The sequence below is a fragment of the Theropithecus gelada genome, chromosome 5 (genome assembly GCF_003255815.1).
Source record: "Theropithecus gelada isolate Dixy chromosome 5, Tgel_1.0, whole genome shotgun sequence".
Lineage (NCBI taxonomy): Eukaryota > Metazoa > Chordata > Mammalia > Primates > Cercopithecidae > Theropithecus > Theropithecus gelada.
In genome coordinates this window covers 16,741,880-16,757,028 of record NC_037672.1, presented here as the reverse complement: position 1 = coordinate 16,757,028, position 15,149 = coordinate 16,741,880, and the positions used below count along the sequence as shown (strand labels likewise).

General features: G+C 36.8%; 1 protein-coding gene across 1 annotated transcript in view; it reads left to right on the top strand.

The window, feature by feature from the left end:
- LCORL (ligand dependent nuclear receptor corepressor like) overlaps window positions 1–13,565 on the top strand; it is a 175,618-nt gene extending 162,053 nt beyond the window's left edge. Inside the window, exon 7 of the mRNA XM_025385625.1 lies at window positions 12,494–13,565. Within this exon, the coding sequence (XP_025241410.1) occupies window positions 12,494–12,674 (181 nt within the window). The 3' untranslated portion in view covers window positions 12,675–13,565. The remainder of the gene's footprint in view (window positions 1–12,493) is intronic.
- The last annotated feature ends 1,584 nt before the right edge of the window (window positions 13,566–15,149 follow it).

Here is a 15,149-nt window from a genome sequence, read left to right as displayed (position 1 = left end):
ATTGGCAGTCTGATAGGAATAGCATTGAATCTCTAAAATTCTTTGGACAATATGGCCCAATTTTGATTTTTCTTATCCCAATATTGATTTTTCCTACCCATAATCATGGAATGTTTTCCCATTTGTTTGTGTCATCTCTGATTTCTTTGAACAGTGTTTTGTAATTCTCCTTACATTACAAAGAAACCAAAGATCTTTCACCTCTCTGGTTAGCCGTACCTAAGAATAAAGAATAAATTCCTACAAATTTTATTTTTTGTGGCTATTGTGAATGGAATTGCTTTCTTGATTTGGTTCTCAGCTTGGATGGTTGTTGGTGTATAGAAATGGTACTGATTTTTGTACATTGATTTTGTATCCTGAAACTTTACTGAAGTTGTTAACAACCATACGTTTGCATTTTTTCTCCAAGTCTTTGTGCTTTTATTTCTGTAAACGTTACAAACCTCATAGTACATTATTCCTATTTTTTCTTCACACAGTTATTCAGAGATTTTTTAAATAGGAAAATAAGTATTTTTCCCGTGAATTTATCATGTCTAGTGCTCTTCATTCTTGTGTACAGATCCAGATTTCTATCCGATATCTTTTCTTCTGCCTGAATGACCTCCTTTAGCATTTCTTGTAGTGCAGGTCTGCTGTTGATTAATTCACTCTGCCTTTGTATGTCTATAAAAGTCTATATATCACATTTTTGAAATATATTTTTTCTGCATATGGATTTCAGATTTGATCATATTTTTCTCTTAGTACTGATGCTCCTCAACTTATGATGGGGCTACTTCCCGTTAAATCCTTGTAAGTTGAAAATACCGTAAGTCAAAAGTTCATTTAATACACTTAACCTATCTAACATCACAGCCTAGCCTCACCTACCCTAAATGTCCTCAGAACATTACATTAGCCTACAGCTAGGCAAAATCATTAAACACAAAGCCTATTTTACAATAAAATGTTGACTATCTCATATAACTTATAGAATACTGATATTGAAAAACAGAATGGTTATATGGGTACTCAAAGCATGGCTTCTGCTAAATGCCTATCACTTTCTCACCACTGTAAAGTTGAAAAATGCTAAGTTAAATCATCCTAAGCCGGAGACTGTACTTTACAGATATTGTTCTACTTGCTTCTTGCTTGTATTGTTTCTGAAGATGGGTATGGCATTCTTATATTTGCTCCTCTGTATGATCTTTTTTCTGCCAGATGCTTTTAAGATTTTCTCTTTATCACTGGTTATCAACAGTTTGATTATGAAAGGGCTTGGCATTATTGCCTTTATGTTTTCTCTGCTTGGAGTTTGTTGAACTCCTTGAATATATCAGTTTATACTTGTAATCACATTTAGACATTTTTTAGCCATTATTTCTTTTTTTATTTTTTATTTTTTATTTTGAGACGGAGTTTTGCTCTTGTTGCCGAGGCAGGAGGACAATGGCGCAATCTTGGCTCACCACAACCTCCACCTCCCTGGTTCAAGCAATTCTCCTGCCTCAGCCTCCCAAGTAGCTGGGATTACAGGCATGCACCACCACGCCCGGCTAATTTTGTATTTTTTTTTTTTTTTTTTTTTTTTTATTCAGTAGAGACGGTTTCTCCGTGTTGGTCAGGCTGGTCTCGAACTCCTGACCTCAGGTGATCCGCCTGCCTCGGCCTCCCAAAGTGCTGGGATTACAGACGTCAGCCACTGTGTCTGGCCAGTTTCTTTAAACATATGTCTGTCCCTCTCCACTCTCCTCTCCTTCTGGAATATAAATCACATGTATTTATCCCACAGGTCACTGATACCCGATTTATTTTTGCTAATTTTTTTTTTCTCTTCTTACTTTCATTCTGCATATTACTATTCCTATGTTTTTAAGTTCACTAATCATTTCTTTGGCATTGTTTAATCTGCTATTAATACCATCTAGGATATTTTTTATTTTATTAATGGTTTGTCAACTCTGGAAGTTCAAATTCAGTATTTTTTATATCTACCATATTTGTCCATGTCATGCTCATGCTTTCTTCAACTTCTTGAAATTATAAAGTGTATTTAAAATATCCCCATTAACATCCTCATGTACTAATTTCACAATCTGTGTTATTTATTTATCTATTTCTTTAATGGTTTTTCCCCTCATTATGGATCATTTTTTTTTTTTTTTTTTTGCATGCATGCATGCATGGTAATTTTCAGTGGGATGCCAGACATTGTGAATTTTATATTATTGTGAGCTGGAATTTTTGCAATATTAAATGTTCTTGGTCTCTGTTCTGGGACACCATTAACTGATTGAGAAACATTTTGATTCTTTTATGTCTTAAGCATTGTTGGGCAGAGCCAGAACAGCCTTTAATCTCAGACAGTTTAATCTACAACCAGGGATGATTTTGCCTCATAGAGGGTATTTGGTCATGTACAGAGACATTTTGTACTGTTACATTTAGAAGGTGCTATTGGCATCTAGTGGAAAAAGTCTAGGGATGCTACTAAAAATTCTACTATGTCTAGCACAGCCCCCACAACAAATAATTATCTGGTCCCAAATGTTAGTGAAGCTGAGGTTAAGAAGCCCTGCTCTAGGGCTAAGTTGACCTGACTATAGAGGCAATCCAATACCCACCTGAAGATTTTACTAAATGCTGCATGTGTCAGAAGGTCAATTATATCCAGTTCTATATAGCCTCCAGAGAAGTATTACCTGGTCCTTTTCATTGATTCTTTTCACAGACTTGGGAAATACTTATCCACTGATCAGTGTTTATTTATCTTTAACCCAAGGAAAATCCTCTGCAGATCTCTGTTTCTGTCTCTTTCTCTCTCCTTTCTCCCCCCACCCCCATCTCTCTCCTATACTCTAACCCACAGATTCTAGTCACCTGGGACTTCGTGAACTCCAGTCACTGTCTCCCCAACTCAGGAATATTTCCAGGTTCTGTTGGGGTTCTCTTCCTATCATGCAGCCTGAAAACTCTCCAGGCAGTAAGCCACGTATCTGGTCCCAGCTACCCTGTTACTTCATCATGGCCAGAAGCAGAAATCATATTTTTTCTTTCAGCAAATATTTGTCCAATTTCTTTGTGCCAAGTACTGCAGATAAAATGCTGAACAAGAACAACAAGGATCTCTATTCTCATCCGTCTGTATTTTAGTAAGAGAGAAAAACAACAATAGAAAACATAAAGCAGTGATAAATTGTGTTAATGAAATTGGATGATAGAAAGGAGTTTCTAGGGGGAGCTACTTTAGGTTGAGTTGCAGGGAAATCCTTTCTGAATAAGTAATGCATAAGCTGTGAATGGGGTTGAGACATCTAGGATATCATTGATGACTGAAACTGTGAGTAGGGATGAGGACCCCCCCAAATAGACTGTATAGAATAAAGGAGAAAAGAAAGACTAGGACTCATCCTTGAGAAATTCCAACTTTTATTATCCAAGTAAAGTAGGATGACTTGGGATGGAAGAGGCAAGAGGAAAGTGTGTTTTGTCTCAAAAGCCAAAAGAAATGAGTTCATGAAAGAGGGTGCTTTAGTTTCCTTGGGCTACCACAACAAAATAACATAGACTGCATGGCTTAAACGACAGAACATTTTTTTCTCAAAGTTTTGGAGGCTGGAAAGTCCAAGATCAAGGTCCAGCAAGTTTGGTTTGCAAGCTGATAGATAGCTTGCAGATAGCTACCTTCTTGCTGTGTCCTCACATGGCAGAGAGGACCCTCTGGTATCCCTTCCTCCTCTTTCAGTAACACCAACCTCATCAGATTAGAGCTTCACTCATGACCTTAATTACCTCCTAAAGGTCCTGTCCCCAAATTCAGTCACCTTCGGGGTTAGGGCTTTGACATACGAATTTAGGAGAAACACAAGTTCATAGCAGAAGAAATGGTCAACAATATTGAATGCTGCCAAGGGGGCAAAAACTAAAATTCACTGGAATTATCAATGTGAATGCCATTCATGGCTTTAGTAAGTGCTGTTTTCATGGAGTAAAAGCACTGGAAGCCATACTGGAATCGCTTAAGGAATGAGGAGCTAAGGAAATGGTGATAGCAAGTATAGGATAACTCCTTAAAGTAATCTAGTTATAAAACTGTTATCTTGAGGAAAACGAAAGATTGAGTAAAGTCTTGTATTTTATTTTTTAAAGAATGAGAGAGACCTTGTACTTTTTAAAGCATCGTGGTGAGGATCCAATTGAGAAGAGATGGTTTATTATTTATTGCCACAATAATGCTGTATTACAAACTAGTCCAAAATTTATTAGCTTAAAATAAGCAATTTTTATTTCATTCATGAGTCTGTGGTTGGCAGAGAAGGCTAGGATGTTCTTCTGATCTTGGCTGGCCTCCCTCATATGTCCTGGTATTAGCTGACTATCAGGTGGGACATTTATCTCTGCTCCATGTGTCCCTCACACTAACTCAGCAGGTTTGCCCAAGCAATTTTTCTCAAGCTTCAACGTCCATCGTATTTGCTAAGATCCTATTGGCCAGAGCAAATCACGTGGGTAAGGCAGAATGGAAACACTGCAAAATGATAGGGCAAAGAACGTAAATTTAAGGATGAGTAAAGAGTTGGGACTATTAATGCAATCAATTTGATATTGAGAGTATATCAAAAAAAGGATTATGATCATTGGTAAGTTCTTAAGAAGGCAGATAGATGCAAACGGTCTCAATGTTATAAACTATGTCAGTTTCTGCATGGTTGGCTTTGTTTTAGATCAACAACTTGTTAATTGCTTTTAATTTCACGTTACTAAAATTTCCTATTTTCTTTTTAAAAATGTAGCTGAATCACATTTGTATATTTATTGGGTATTTGAATACCTTATTATAGAAATTCAGGGAGTCTTTTTTGTTCCTACATGGCCAAGGGTCATTTCTAAATTGCATAACATTGCAAACAGTGTTCATTAATTTCTGAAGACTGTTGGTTCTCTGCCCTTAATCCGACTATAATTTCCTTCATTTCCATTCAATTAAAAATTCAGGTGGCTCTCCCATTTATCATGAGAAAACTGTTTTTTTTATTCTAGATGTTTTCTTGTGAATTCCTGACTGCCATAGTTTGCTCTAATGGTCATAACACTTACTAGTTATTAAGCACACACTGTGCACCAGAGTGCCAGTCTTCGTGTCACCTTTATACTCAAAACAAAGTTAATATAAATAATTTTCCTGAAATTGGCTGTATCAAATTGCAAATCTAGGATTACACCCCAAGACTGTTGGTCTTCAGAGTCTGGTTCTTAACCATCATGTTCTTCTACTCCAAATACAGTAATCGCAAGCAAGTAGAGAAAAAGTCTATATAATCTTCTACTTTATCTACCAAAGCCTTTAAATTCATCAGTATCCTAACAAAGGAAAATTTTGAGAAAAACTAATTTTTTTTAAAGCAATTGCAATCTAAACTTACCTGTTTACCAACCAAAAGAAATAGTTTATTAACATTTTAGACCTCATGGTCACCCTTACAAACTGTGTTTACCTGGCTAGATCTTTTGATCTCCCTTAAGCCCAGGGACTCAAAATTAAACGATTGTATTATCTGTCTACACAAATTAAATCATTATATCTGTTTATGAGAGTTACAGGAATAACCTAATATGGTACAGTGCAGAAACAAATCATACACATATCTGCCATATTTTATCCCCAGTGAAAACAAGGGTACCTGTGATGGTCTTATGTTTTGTTAATAGTACTAACATTAATTCACATTTATTGTGTCCTCATTATGTGTCCAGTCAAAATGCCAGGCATTTTATATGCATTCTATTCTCTATGCCAAGTGCTTTACATAAATTCATTTAACAGTCCCATTACCCATAAAAGGTAGTGACTTTCATTATCTTCATTGAAGCTTAGAAAGATTAAGAAATGTGCATTTAGCTGGCCAGTGATTGGACTCAGGATCAGAACTCGAGCTCTACAAATCTTCCTTCTGCCCCAGCTTACCAACATCCTTATCCCTAAAGACCGTTATCAAATGTTTCTTCCCCTTGTCTCCCCACTCCGCTGGGCTCAATCTTTCCCTTCTCTGTAATCCCTTAGTCCTTAGTTACTCCTTTATATTTATTGCATGCTGCTGTTTTATTCTGGTAATTTATGAATACTTTCTCACTCTGCCTCCGTACCAAGCTGCAAAACCCTTAGAGGTAGATACCATCACTTTTTTAATACTCCTAATATGTTAAGTAAGTACTGCTTGAGGGTTAGAAGAAATGATAAGTGACCTTCATGAAGGTTCTCTCATCTAGGTTCGTGTGCTTAACATACCTTTGGTGATACTTGGATAGATTTGTGGAGACATCAAGCTATAGGACAGAGCTGAGCCATATAGCTAGTCAGTAAATTTTTACTGTAGTAACACTTAGAAGACACCATTCCAGAAGAAAGTAAGCCGTCATCCAGAATTTGGAGTTAAATAGATGAGTTCAAATTTGACGGTGTCAGGTACATTAGCTATTCCAAGTCCAAATCCTGTACCAGAGCCCAGTTTATCTGTGATACAGCTGACGTCTCCCTTTGAAAAGATGAACTTGTGTTCTCTGCAACTCTTGACCTAAAGAATACTCTGTTAGCGTTCAAAAACATGTCAGTCTATGCCCTAACATTATTCTTCTCTTTCAGGAATTGAAGGATATGAGTAGCTGCTCCTTATTTACTTTATGCCATGAGGAAACTTCATGCATTAAATATTTAACTCTCCTGGATAGGGTTACAACTATAGCCTTAGGCATATCTTTCTGTTTTAAACCCATAAACCATACACCTGTCCACTAATCTCACATGTTAAGTATTCTGAAGAATAGAAAAATGGGTATTAACATGGAGAATCATGACAGAATTAGAACAATCCAAGAGTTAGTATGCAGTACAAGGTAATAGATCATAGGCCCTGGAGACTTCCATTTACGAGTTATGTGGCTTGGGTAAGTCATTTTACTTCTGTGAGCTTCAGTGAATAGTTGTTAGGACTGAATGTGGTAATGTCAAAAAAAAAAAGAAAAAAAAAAGGCTTTTAGCACACTGCCTGGTATGTAGCTACTGTTCTGTAAGTGATATTTTCAGACCTGTCTTGGTTACACCAAAATTTGTTTCCTGCAAGAGTCGGCTAGGTAACATTCAAGTTTATTGTCCCTATGACAGAAATGAACATTGCATATCTCCAGTAATACAAGTTTAAATTATTAGAGCTAGATACAATTTTACTTTTGTGAAGATTAGACTTATCAATAATCATTAATTTAAATCACAAATTCTTTGGATTTCTATGACTCCCAAAAGATTTCTATCTTTTACACTTTGCAAATGCACATACTCTATAAACTTCCATTCAGATGTGGAGATGGACTCTTATCTTTGGGTCCGTGGGATTACTGAAGAATCAAAAATAGGCTTAGATGCCTACGTAACCATTTCAGATTCCTCTTGCCCGTTTTCAACCCTCACCTCCATTAGTTTCCTAGTTTGATAGAGAAGAGTCCTTACTTATGATAAGCACTTCTCCTCCCACTTCTTTCTCTCTTCACCAAAGTATGCAGTAAACTAAGCCTTTGTGTTTGTATAGAGCTCCTTGTGGTTTTTAAAGCATGCTAATTGGCTCTCATTAAATTGTCAAACCTCTCTAAGATAAGGAGCGAAAGTGGTTTTTTTTTGTTTGTTTTTTGTTTTTTATGAAGAAAATGAGGCAGGAGGTGAAGGTTACTTGTCCAGGGACATTATTATTGTGATTATTGTCAGAAATTGAGCCCAGGTCTTGACGTTCTTTTCCCCAACTCTACTCTCAAGAGTACCACTGTATACATACTATTGCTGAGCTTTCATTAGAATCCAGGATATAGACATATAAAGTCACTTTCTCAGATGACTTAACTGCTTTCAGCTTTCTAATTTTACGAAACAGAGAAGCCATGACATAAGAGTGGTAAATCTGATGACATAGAATTTAGAATGGATTCACGAGAAAATCAACATAAGGAGATATAGACTGGATGCGGGGGAGGAGAGTGGGATCACAAATCACTATAGAACAAAGGATTAATTTTCATAACTACAAGAAAAAGATTATCCTAATTGGCAAAGAACACATAAAAAGGGAACACAAATGGCTTCTAAAACATGAAAATATGCTTTTAACCTTATTCATAAAAGAAATGCGAATTAAAACAATGGTATGCCACTTTTTAACATCAGATTTTCAAAGATCTGTAAGTTTTATTATACATTATTGGTTAGAGTAAGAGGAATGAAAGACCTTTTCACACATTGTTGATCAAAGTGTAAAATGGTACAGTCTCCGAAGAGCACTTTGATAATATCAAAAATGTAAAAGCACCTTTTGACTCAGCTTTTCTACTCCTCATCAACTCTATAGATATACTTGAACACATGCAAGAATATTCAATGCATCATTGCTATTTTATGCAATAGATTAAAACAGCCAAAAACTCTGTCAATTGAGGACTGATAAAATCAATTATGATTTAGCCATAAAGTAGAATTCTATGTAGCTGTTAAAAGACTTGAGTATTCATTTTACAAATATGAAACAGTATCCAAAATACATATTTTAAAGCAAGATACAGAACAGTATATAGAATGGTAGAATTGTGTACAGGGAGAGAGTTGAAACACAGATACCTACATATTTCAATGTGAGGGGACTATCTGAAGAATAGACAATAAAATGGTAACAATAGTTGCCCCAGAAGAGGGGCTAGAAGCACTGATAGACTTCTTCCCATTATATGACATTTTTCACTGACTGATTTTTTTTTTCCTGAGACAGGGTCTCACTCTGTTGCCCATGCTGGAGTGCAATGGCACAATCTCAGCGTGCTGCAGCCTCGACCTCCCAGGCTCAAGCAATCCTCCCACCTCAGCCTCCTAAGTAGCGGGGACTAATATTTGTATTGTTTATAGAGATAGGGTTTTGCCATGTTGCCCAGGCTGGTCTCAGACTCCTGGGCTCAACCAGTCCACCCACCTCAGCCTCCCATAGCACTGGGATTACACGCTGATTGATGTTTTTAATTTTGCAAATGTATTACCTATTTTTAAAATGCAAAAGACAAAAAACTGTACCAAAATGGCATCAAAAGTTGGGAACATTTATTTTTCACTTTGTACAGATGTGTATGAATTTCCAAATATAAAGGAGTATTTTTTTAAAATCCTCTATATTGCATACTCTTTGAAAGCACTGTGTCCTCCTCATCTTTATATCACGAAAGCACTTTCTGAGGTATTCAATAAATGTTAAATAATTTCATTGACTCTGGTGTTGAAAATGGAATTGAAAAGTCTTGATTAAGCACTAATCAGAGAACCAGGTTCTTATGTTAGTTCACATACATCTGGTTTTAGAAGACCCGAAAAAGGGGCAGTTTATTTTCCTACTCTCTTAAAAAACTAAAATCTGGCCAAGTGTTGTGGCTCACACCTGTAATCCCAGTGTTTTGGGAGGCTGAGGCAGGAGGATTGCTTGAGGCCAGGAATTTGAGACTAGCCTGGAAAACACAGCAAGACCCTGTCTCTTCAAAAAAATTTAAAAATCATTTGGGTGTGATGGCACACACTTGTAGTCTCAGCTATTCAGGAGGCTGAGGCAGATGGATTGCTTGAGTGCAGGAGTTGGAGGCTGCAGTGAGCCATGATGGTGCCACTGCACTCCAACCTGGGCCACAGAGCAAGACTCTGTCTCAAAAGACAAACATCTAGAAAGGTACTTTCTAGCTGTAATGTTCTAACGCCTCTGGTTCCAGCATTTCCTAAGATAGCTGTATTCTAAGAATTCTATAGAGCAGTACTGCCCAAACTTTGCATATCCATTGTTTTTTTTTTTTTTTTTTTTTTTTTTTTTTTTTTTTGTTGAGACGGAGTCTCGCTGTGTCGCCCAGGCTGGAGTGCAGTGGCGCGATCTCGGCTCACTGCAAGCTCCGCCTCCCGGGTTCACGCCATTCTCCCGCCTCAGCCTCCGAGTAGCTGGGACTACAGGCGCCCGCCACCACGCCCGGCTAGTTTTTTTGTATTTTTAGTAGAGACGGGGTTTCACCGTGTTAGCCAGGATGGTCTCGATCTCCTGACCTCGTGATCCACCCGCCTCGGCCTCCCAAAGTGCTGGGATTACAGGCTTGAGCCACCGCGCCCGGCCTCAAAAGTATATATTAATTAAATGTCAAGCTGTATATCAGTAAATTTAGTTTTTTTTCAAAACTGACATTTTCTCCCCATACGTAAGTATAGTTTTGTGCACCTGTGGGATCTGTGTACCCAAATTTATAGTATACCATTCAAAAGTTACCTAAGAAAACTGCCTTATGTTTTTCAAAAGGAAAATCATGTTATTAAAGTATTATTAAAGTATTATTAAATCAGTTATTAAAGTTATTAAATTATTCTTCTGTGATGAAAACACCTTAGTCAAACAAACAGCAAACAAAACAAAATTTGTTTTTATTTATGACCATGATTATTCTATGCCTTCATTTTCTTTTTTGGAGTTTAATACTTACTATACTTGCCTACCAATCTATCTTAATATAATTGTGTTTTTATAGCTTGCCTTAGAGTTTCTCAAAAAGGTGTACATCAAACTTTTGCTTTGAAAATACAAGCAATGCAAATATGAAGACTAGCAGTCCTTGGAGAAAGGAAATGGCTTTATCTGAGTTTTGCTAACTTGAAAAACAAAAATGAAGTCCCTGAGGACATTTTAATAATAATTAATGTAAATTTTTTTCAAAATTCAGTTATGATTTCTAATATGTATGAAATATTGTATTTTGGATCTCTTTCATTTGTCACATATACTTTAAATATGTTATTTTTTAATCACATCCGTTTTAGCTTTTCAAAAAAGCGGTTTACTACTTTTGATGCATACTAAGCTACCTGGTAGTTTGTCATTTAGTCTAGTATCTAATCTATACAAATTGAAACTGTATTCTCTGGGACTGGGACTGTTTGGGGAGAATGCAGTTAGATATGTTAGTGGTGGTAAAACAGGATATAACGGATTTGACTTATTGAATGGCGTATGGGTTGGTTGGTTGAGGTTGCAGGGAGGGATCTACTGGAGTCTGGATGCTCCCATTTCCCAACTCTACCAAGTCACTTAAATATGAGACACTGAACCTCATTGCTAATAGGAAGATTTGTAGAGCTACAGTTGGAGAAAGCTTAGGAGTGATATAGTTCAAATTAACTAACCATAGTTAAATGTCAAGTGAATTAGAGAGCTGAATAGTTTATAAACATAAGGATTCACACCTGAATATGTGGACTGTAAGTAATACTTAAAACTAGGGATGGCATATTCATTACACAAAGAGTGGACTAGCTCCCCTTTTGAGTGTCACGTGTCTGTGGTTCTGAAGAGTAGCACTCTGCTCCAGATGTTTCACAACAGGCTTTTTATAAATGTTTACTGAATTTTTGAGTAATTACTATGTATTTAGCACTGTGCTTATCTTCACAGAAAAAATGTTAGCATCCTTTCCTTCCGATCTAGAGGGGGTTATCAGACTATTAGACATGAAACAATAGTGGAGAACCCAATAGTTCACTATCCAATGCAATGTTTTACTGAGAGCACGTTGAGAGATGTGAGATTGGATTAGGCATGAGTAAAGGTTTGGTTAAGCAGAGTGGTAAGGAAGGTTCCCTACGTGGGAAAATTTAGGAACAGACGGAACTGTCCTCATGAACTTATGGAATAAGACACCAGTCCAGAACATTAAAGAATAATGTTGAAGAGATCTGACCAACCTAATATAAATCCAAATAAGCCAACTTTCCCATTAATGTAAAAAATTATTTGAAATAGACAACCAGAATCAGTATCCTGTGGATGCCGCATGCTCCTCTGATGAGCTGGCCGTAAGTGTAATTCCTGATGATTTTCCAGCCTCATTAGAGAGCTAGTAGACAAGCATAAGGAAAAGAGAAAGGGCTGTATTCCAGTTCCAGGCAGGTGACTGTATGACCTCAGGCATATTTGTACTTAACTCTGAGGAGTCTTGATTTTATTGTTTACTGTGAGGATAAGCATACCAACCTTACCTGGCTTTTGCGAAATTCAAATGAGACAATACATGTCAAGGTGGCTAGAACAGGCAACAAATGTTGATCCCTTTTTTTCCTCAAAGTGGCTCTCATCCTGATCCACAAAAGGGCAAGTTAAAAGGGTTAAATCCTGCCAGGCTTACAAGGTTAAATAATATCTTTTCTGATGTATACTGATGTAATCCATATATGCAGTGTTACTTTTTCAGTCATATGTGACTTCTCAAGTTACAGTTTACATGGCATTATTCATTGTATTTAGTTCAGTAAGTAGGTGGGAGAGAAAACTGTTGTATTTTCAGGATAAATGCTTTATGTATGCTGAAGTTTAGAGGTCTAAACACAACAACTACATGTTCTTTTGCAAGGTTGATAATTACTTGGAAATTAAAGTAAAACTAAAATGCCTTACACTTTTTCTTCCAGCATGCTACAAATGAAAACTGATGAGAAACTGAATGTGTCTGATGGGAATACAGCAAGTTGCCCTTTGAGCCCCGTTAAGATGTGCCTTAATCGTCCCATTGAATGGAATCTGAATTTGACAACAGCATCTCTAGCGAGCTGTACAGTTCATAACCAAAATCTCAAAAGTGAAGAGAAATAGATTGCAGTTCTTCTTGCACTATCTTTATTTTGTATGTCAATATTCCTTGTGAACAATAAGCATTTATCAATTGATCTTGAAGTATTTCTAGTCCTGTGATTTGTCTTTATATTAAATCATTAGCATTAACCATTTTGATTATATTCTTTGTATGTTTTTTACATGTTTTACATCAGATCATTGTGGAATTTTGTAGTATAAACAGATTTCGATGTTTCTCTTTTTAATGGTATTATGTGAATTTTTTATGCCCTAAGTTTAAATACGTAATTGTCCCCAGTTTTATTTCTGTGCACAAAGTTTTAATATATAACACATTGTGATTTATAGAGCTAGTATTGTAAAGATTTGTGATGACCTGGCCCATGAGCAGTTGTCAAACAGGAAACAGGTGGACACCAACTACCTCGAAGCACATTGGTGAAAGAAAAGGCAAAGGTATCTCTTAGAAGTAAATCTCCTTCAAAGTTATATATGTACAGAAGAAAACAAGTTGACCATAGCTTTTTGTCAAGTAGCATGTTTCTGTTCACAGGAGAATGTGAGCTGATCAGTTCTTTCTCTGTATTTTAAACCTGTAAGTCTGTGGGCTTTAAGAGCAATGGCACAATTGCATGTTTACTGTTTAGCAAATCTGTGCCTCTTGGTAGAGAAGAATACTATGTGGTTTCTGTAAGTTACCAGTTTTGAATGAAAAAATGGTAAATGGATTTACATCTGTTTTATTGTACCTTAGCCTTTTATTTTAAAGGGATGACTTTCAAAAGGACATTCCCTACCTTTAACTGTAATAGTGCAAAGCACAGTTTCAGCAATGGCTACATGACTGTGTCTAAAAACGGAATACTCAGAATACTAAAGGTTTGGTGCTTAAATTTGTTTTTCCCATGCCACAGAAAGCAAACTTTGGTATGGTGAACCGCATGAGAACATGGCTTCTTTCTTTTTGGATAGCCTGGCCATGTGTGAATGGGATTTTAGTTTATTATGTTTCTAAGACTTTTCCTTACAGCACACTTAATGTACCTTTTCAGTCCTTCTCCCAACCTCCTGCAAATTATCTTTAAAATAACAATGCAGGCCGGGCGCGGTGGCTCACGCCTGTAATCCCAGCACTTTGGGAGGCCAAGGCGGGCGGATCACAAGGTCAGGAGATCGAGACCACGGTGAAACCCCGTCTCTACTAAAAATACAAAAAATTAGCCGGGCGCGGTTGTGGGCGCCTGTAGTCCCAGCTACTCGGGAGGCTGAGGCAGGAGAATGGCGTGAACCCGGGAGGCGGAGCTTGCAGTGAGCCGAGATCACGCCACGGCACTCCAGCCTGGGCGACAGAGCGAGACTCTGTCTCAAAAAAAAAAAAAAAAATAACAATGCATAAGGAATTTGAAGCACAGGAGAACACAGAGCCAACAAACAGAATGAAGAACAATCATCTATTTTTAACTGACTTTCTATCATTACCATTTTTCCTTTTGCTTAATAACTATCTTGCTTTGTAACTTTGACTCCTTTTATAAGTTCTATGAGGCACAAATGTGTAGCAATTTGGTTCTAAAAACCAGTGATATTACTTTAGCTCCATCTTAAAATTTCACTTTAAGTAAATGGCCTCTAGTAAATAAGGCTAAAAAAGCACAATTATTTAAACAGATCCATGTTAGGACATTTCTGAATAATAAAGAGAAAAGGTGTTTTGTTGGGTATTAGAGAAAAGAGGACCAGTTTCATACAGTACAAGTTTCATAAGTCAGGTCAAGTGTCAATTTCAAAAGACAAGAAATGAAATTGACATAGTACTCATAAATTGGTAGCATATATAAAGAGAACTTCCTGTCACATTATTTTCCCACTAGAATTATTATCCACAGTAAATATTATTTTATTATGCCAAAAATATAGAAAGCAGCTTCATGGTTAATATACATTTATGTTGACACCTCCCTAACCCAGGAAACATTCACAAACAAGGACTCCCATATGCAAATACTTTAGGAAGAGAGATTTCCCGGGCAGACAGCATCATCAAAAATGTTTTCACTGTAGGAATCACAAAATAAGATTGTCAAAATAACTGTCGAACGTTATACTGGTCTTCCTCACTGGTGGTAAGCTCCTCCTAGCCAGTTGGTGGTACTTCCTTCATTTTCCCTTGACATGTTACTTGTTAAATATGTCCTCAAGCGGTTTCATCTTTGTTGATTCTGCCCATCTAAGTCATAAGCTTCTCAAATGCAAGCTACTAGCTAGTCACAGTTGAAAGTTTCCATAATGACATGATTTTAAACATAAAGAGTTCATAAGAATCACCTGGAGAGACTATTTAAAAATGAGATTCCTAGGCCCACCTCAAATTCTGATAAATCTGTGTGATGCAGATTTTTTCTGGACTATAATAACTGATGCTGTCCTAATGCTTTAATACAGGCCAAAGTAACGTGGAAGCGCACAGCAGAAAATCTTCAGAAAGACGTCAGG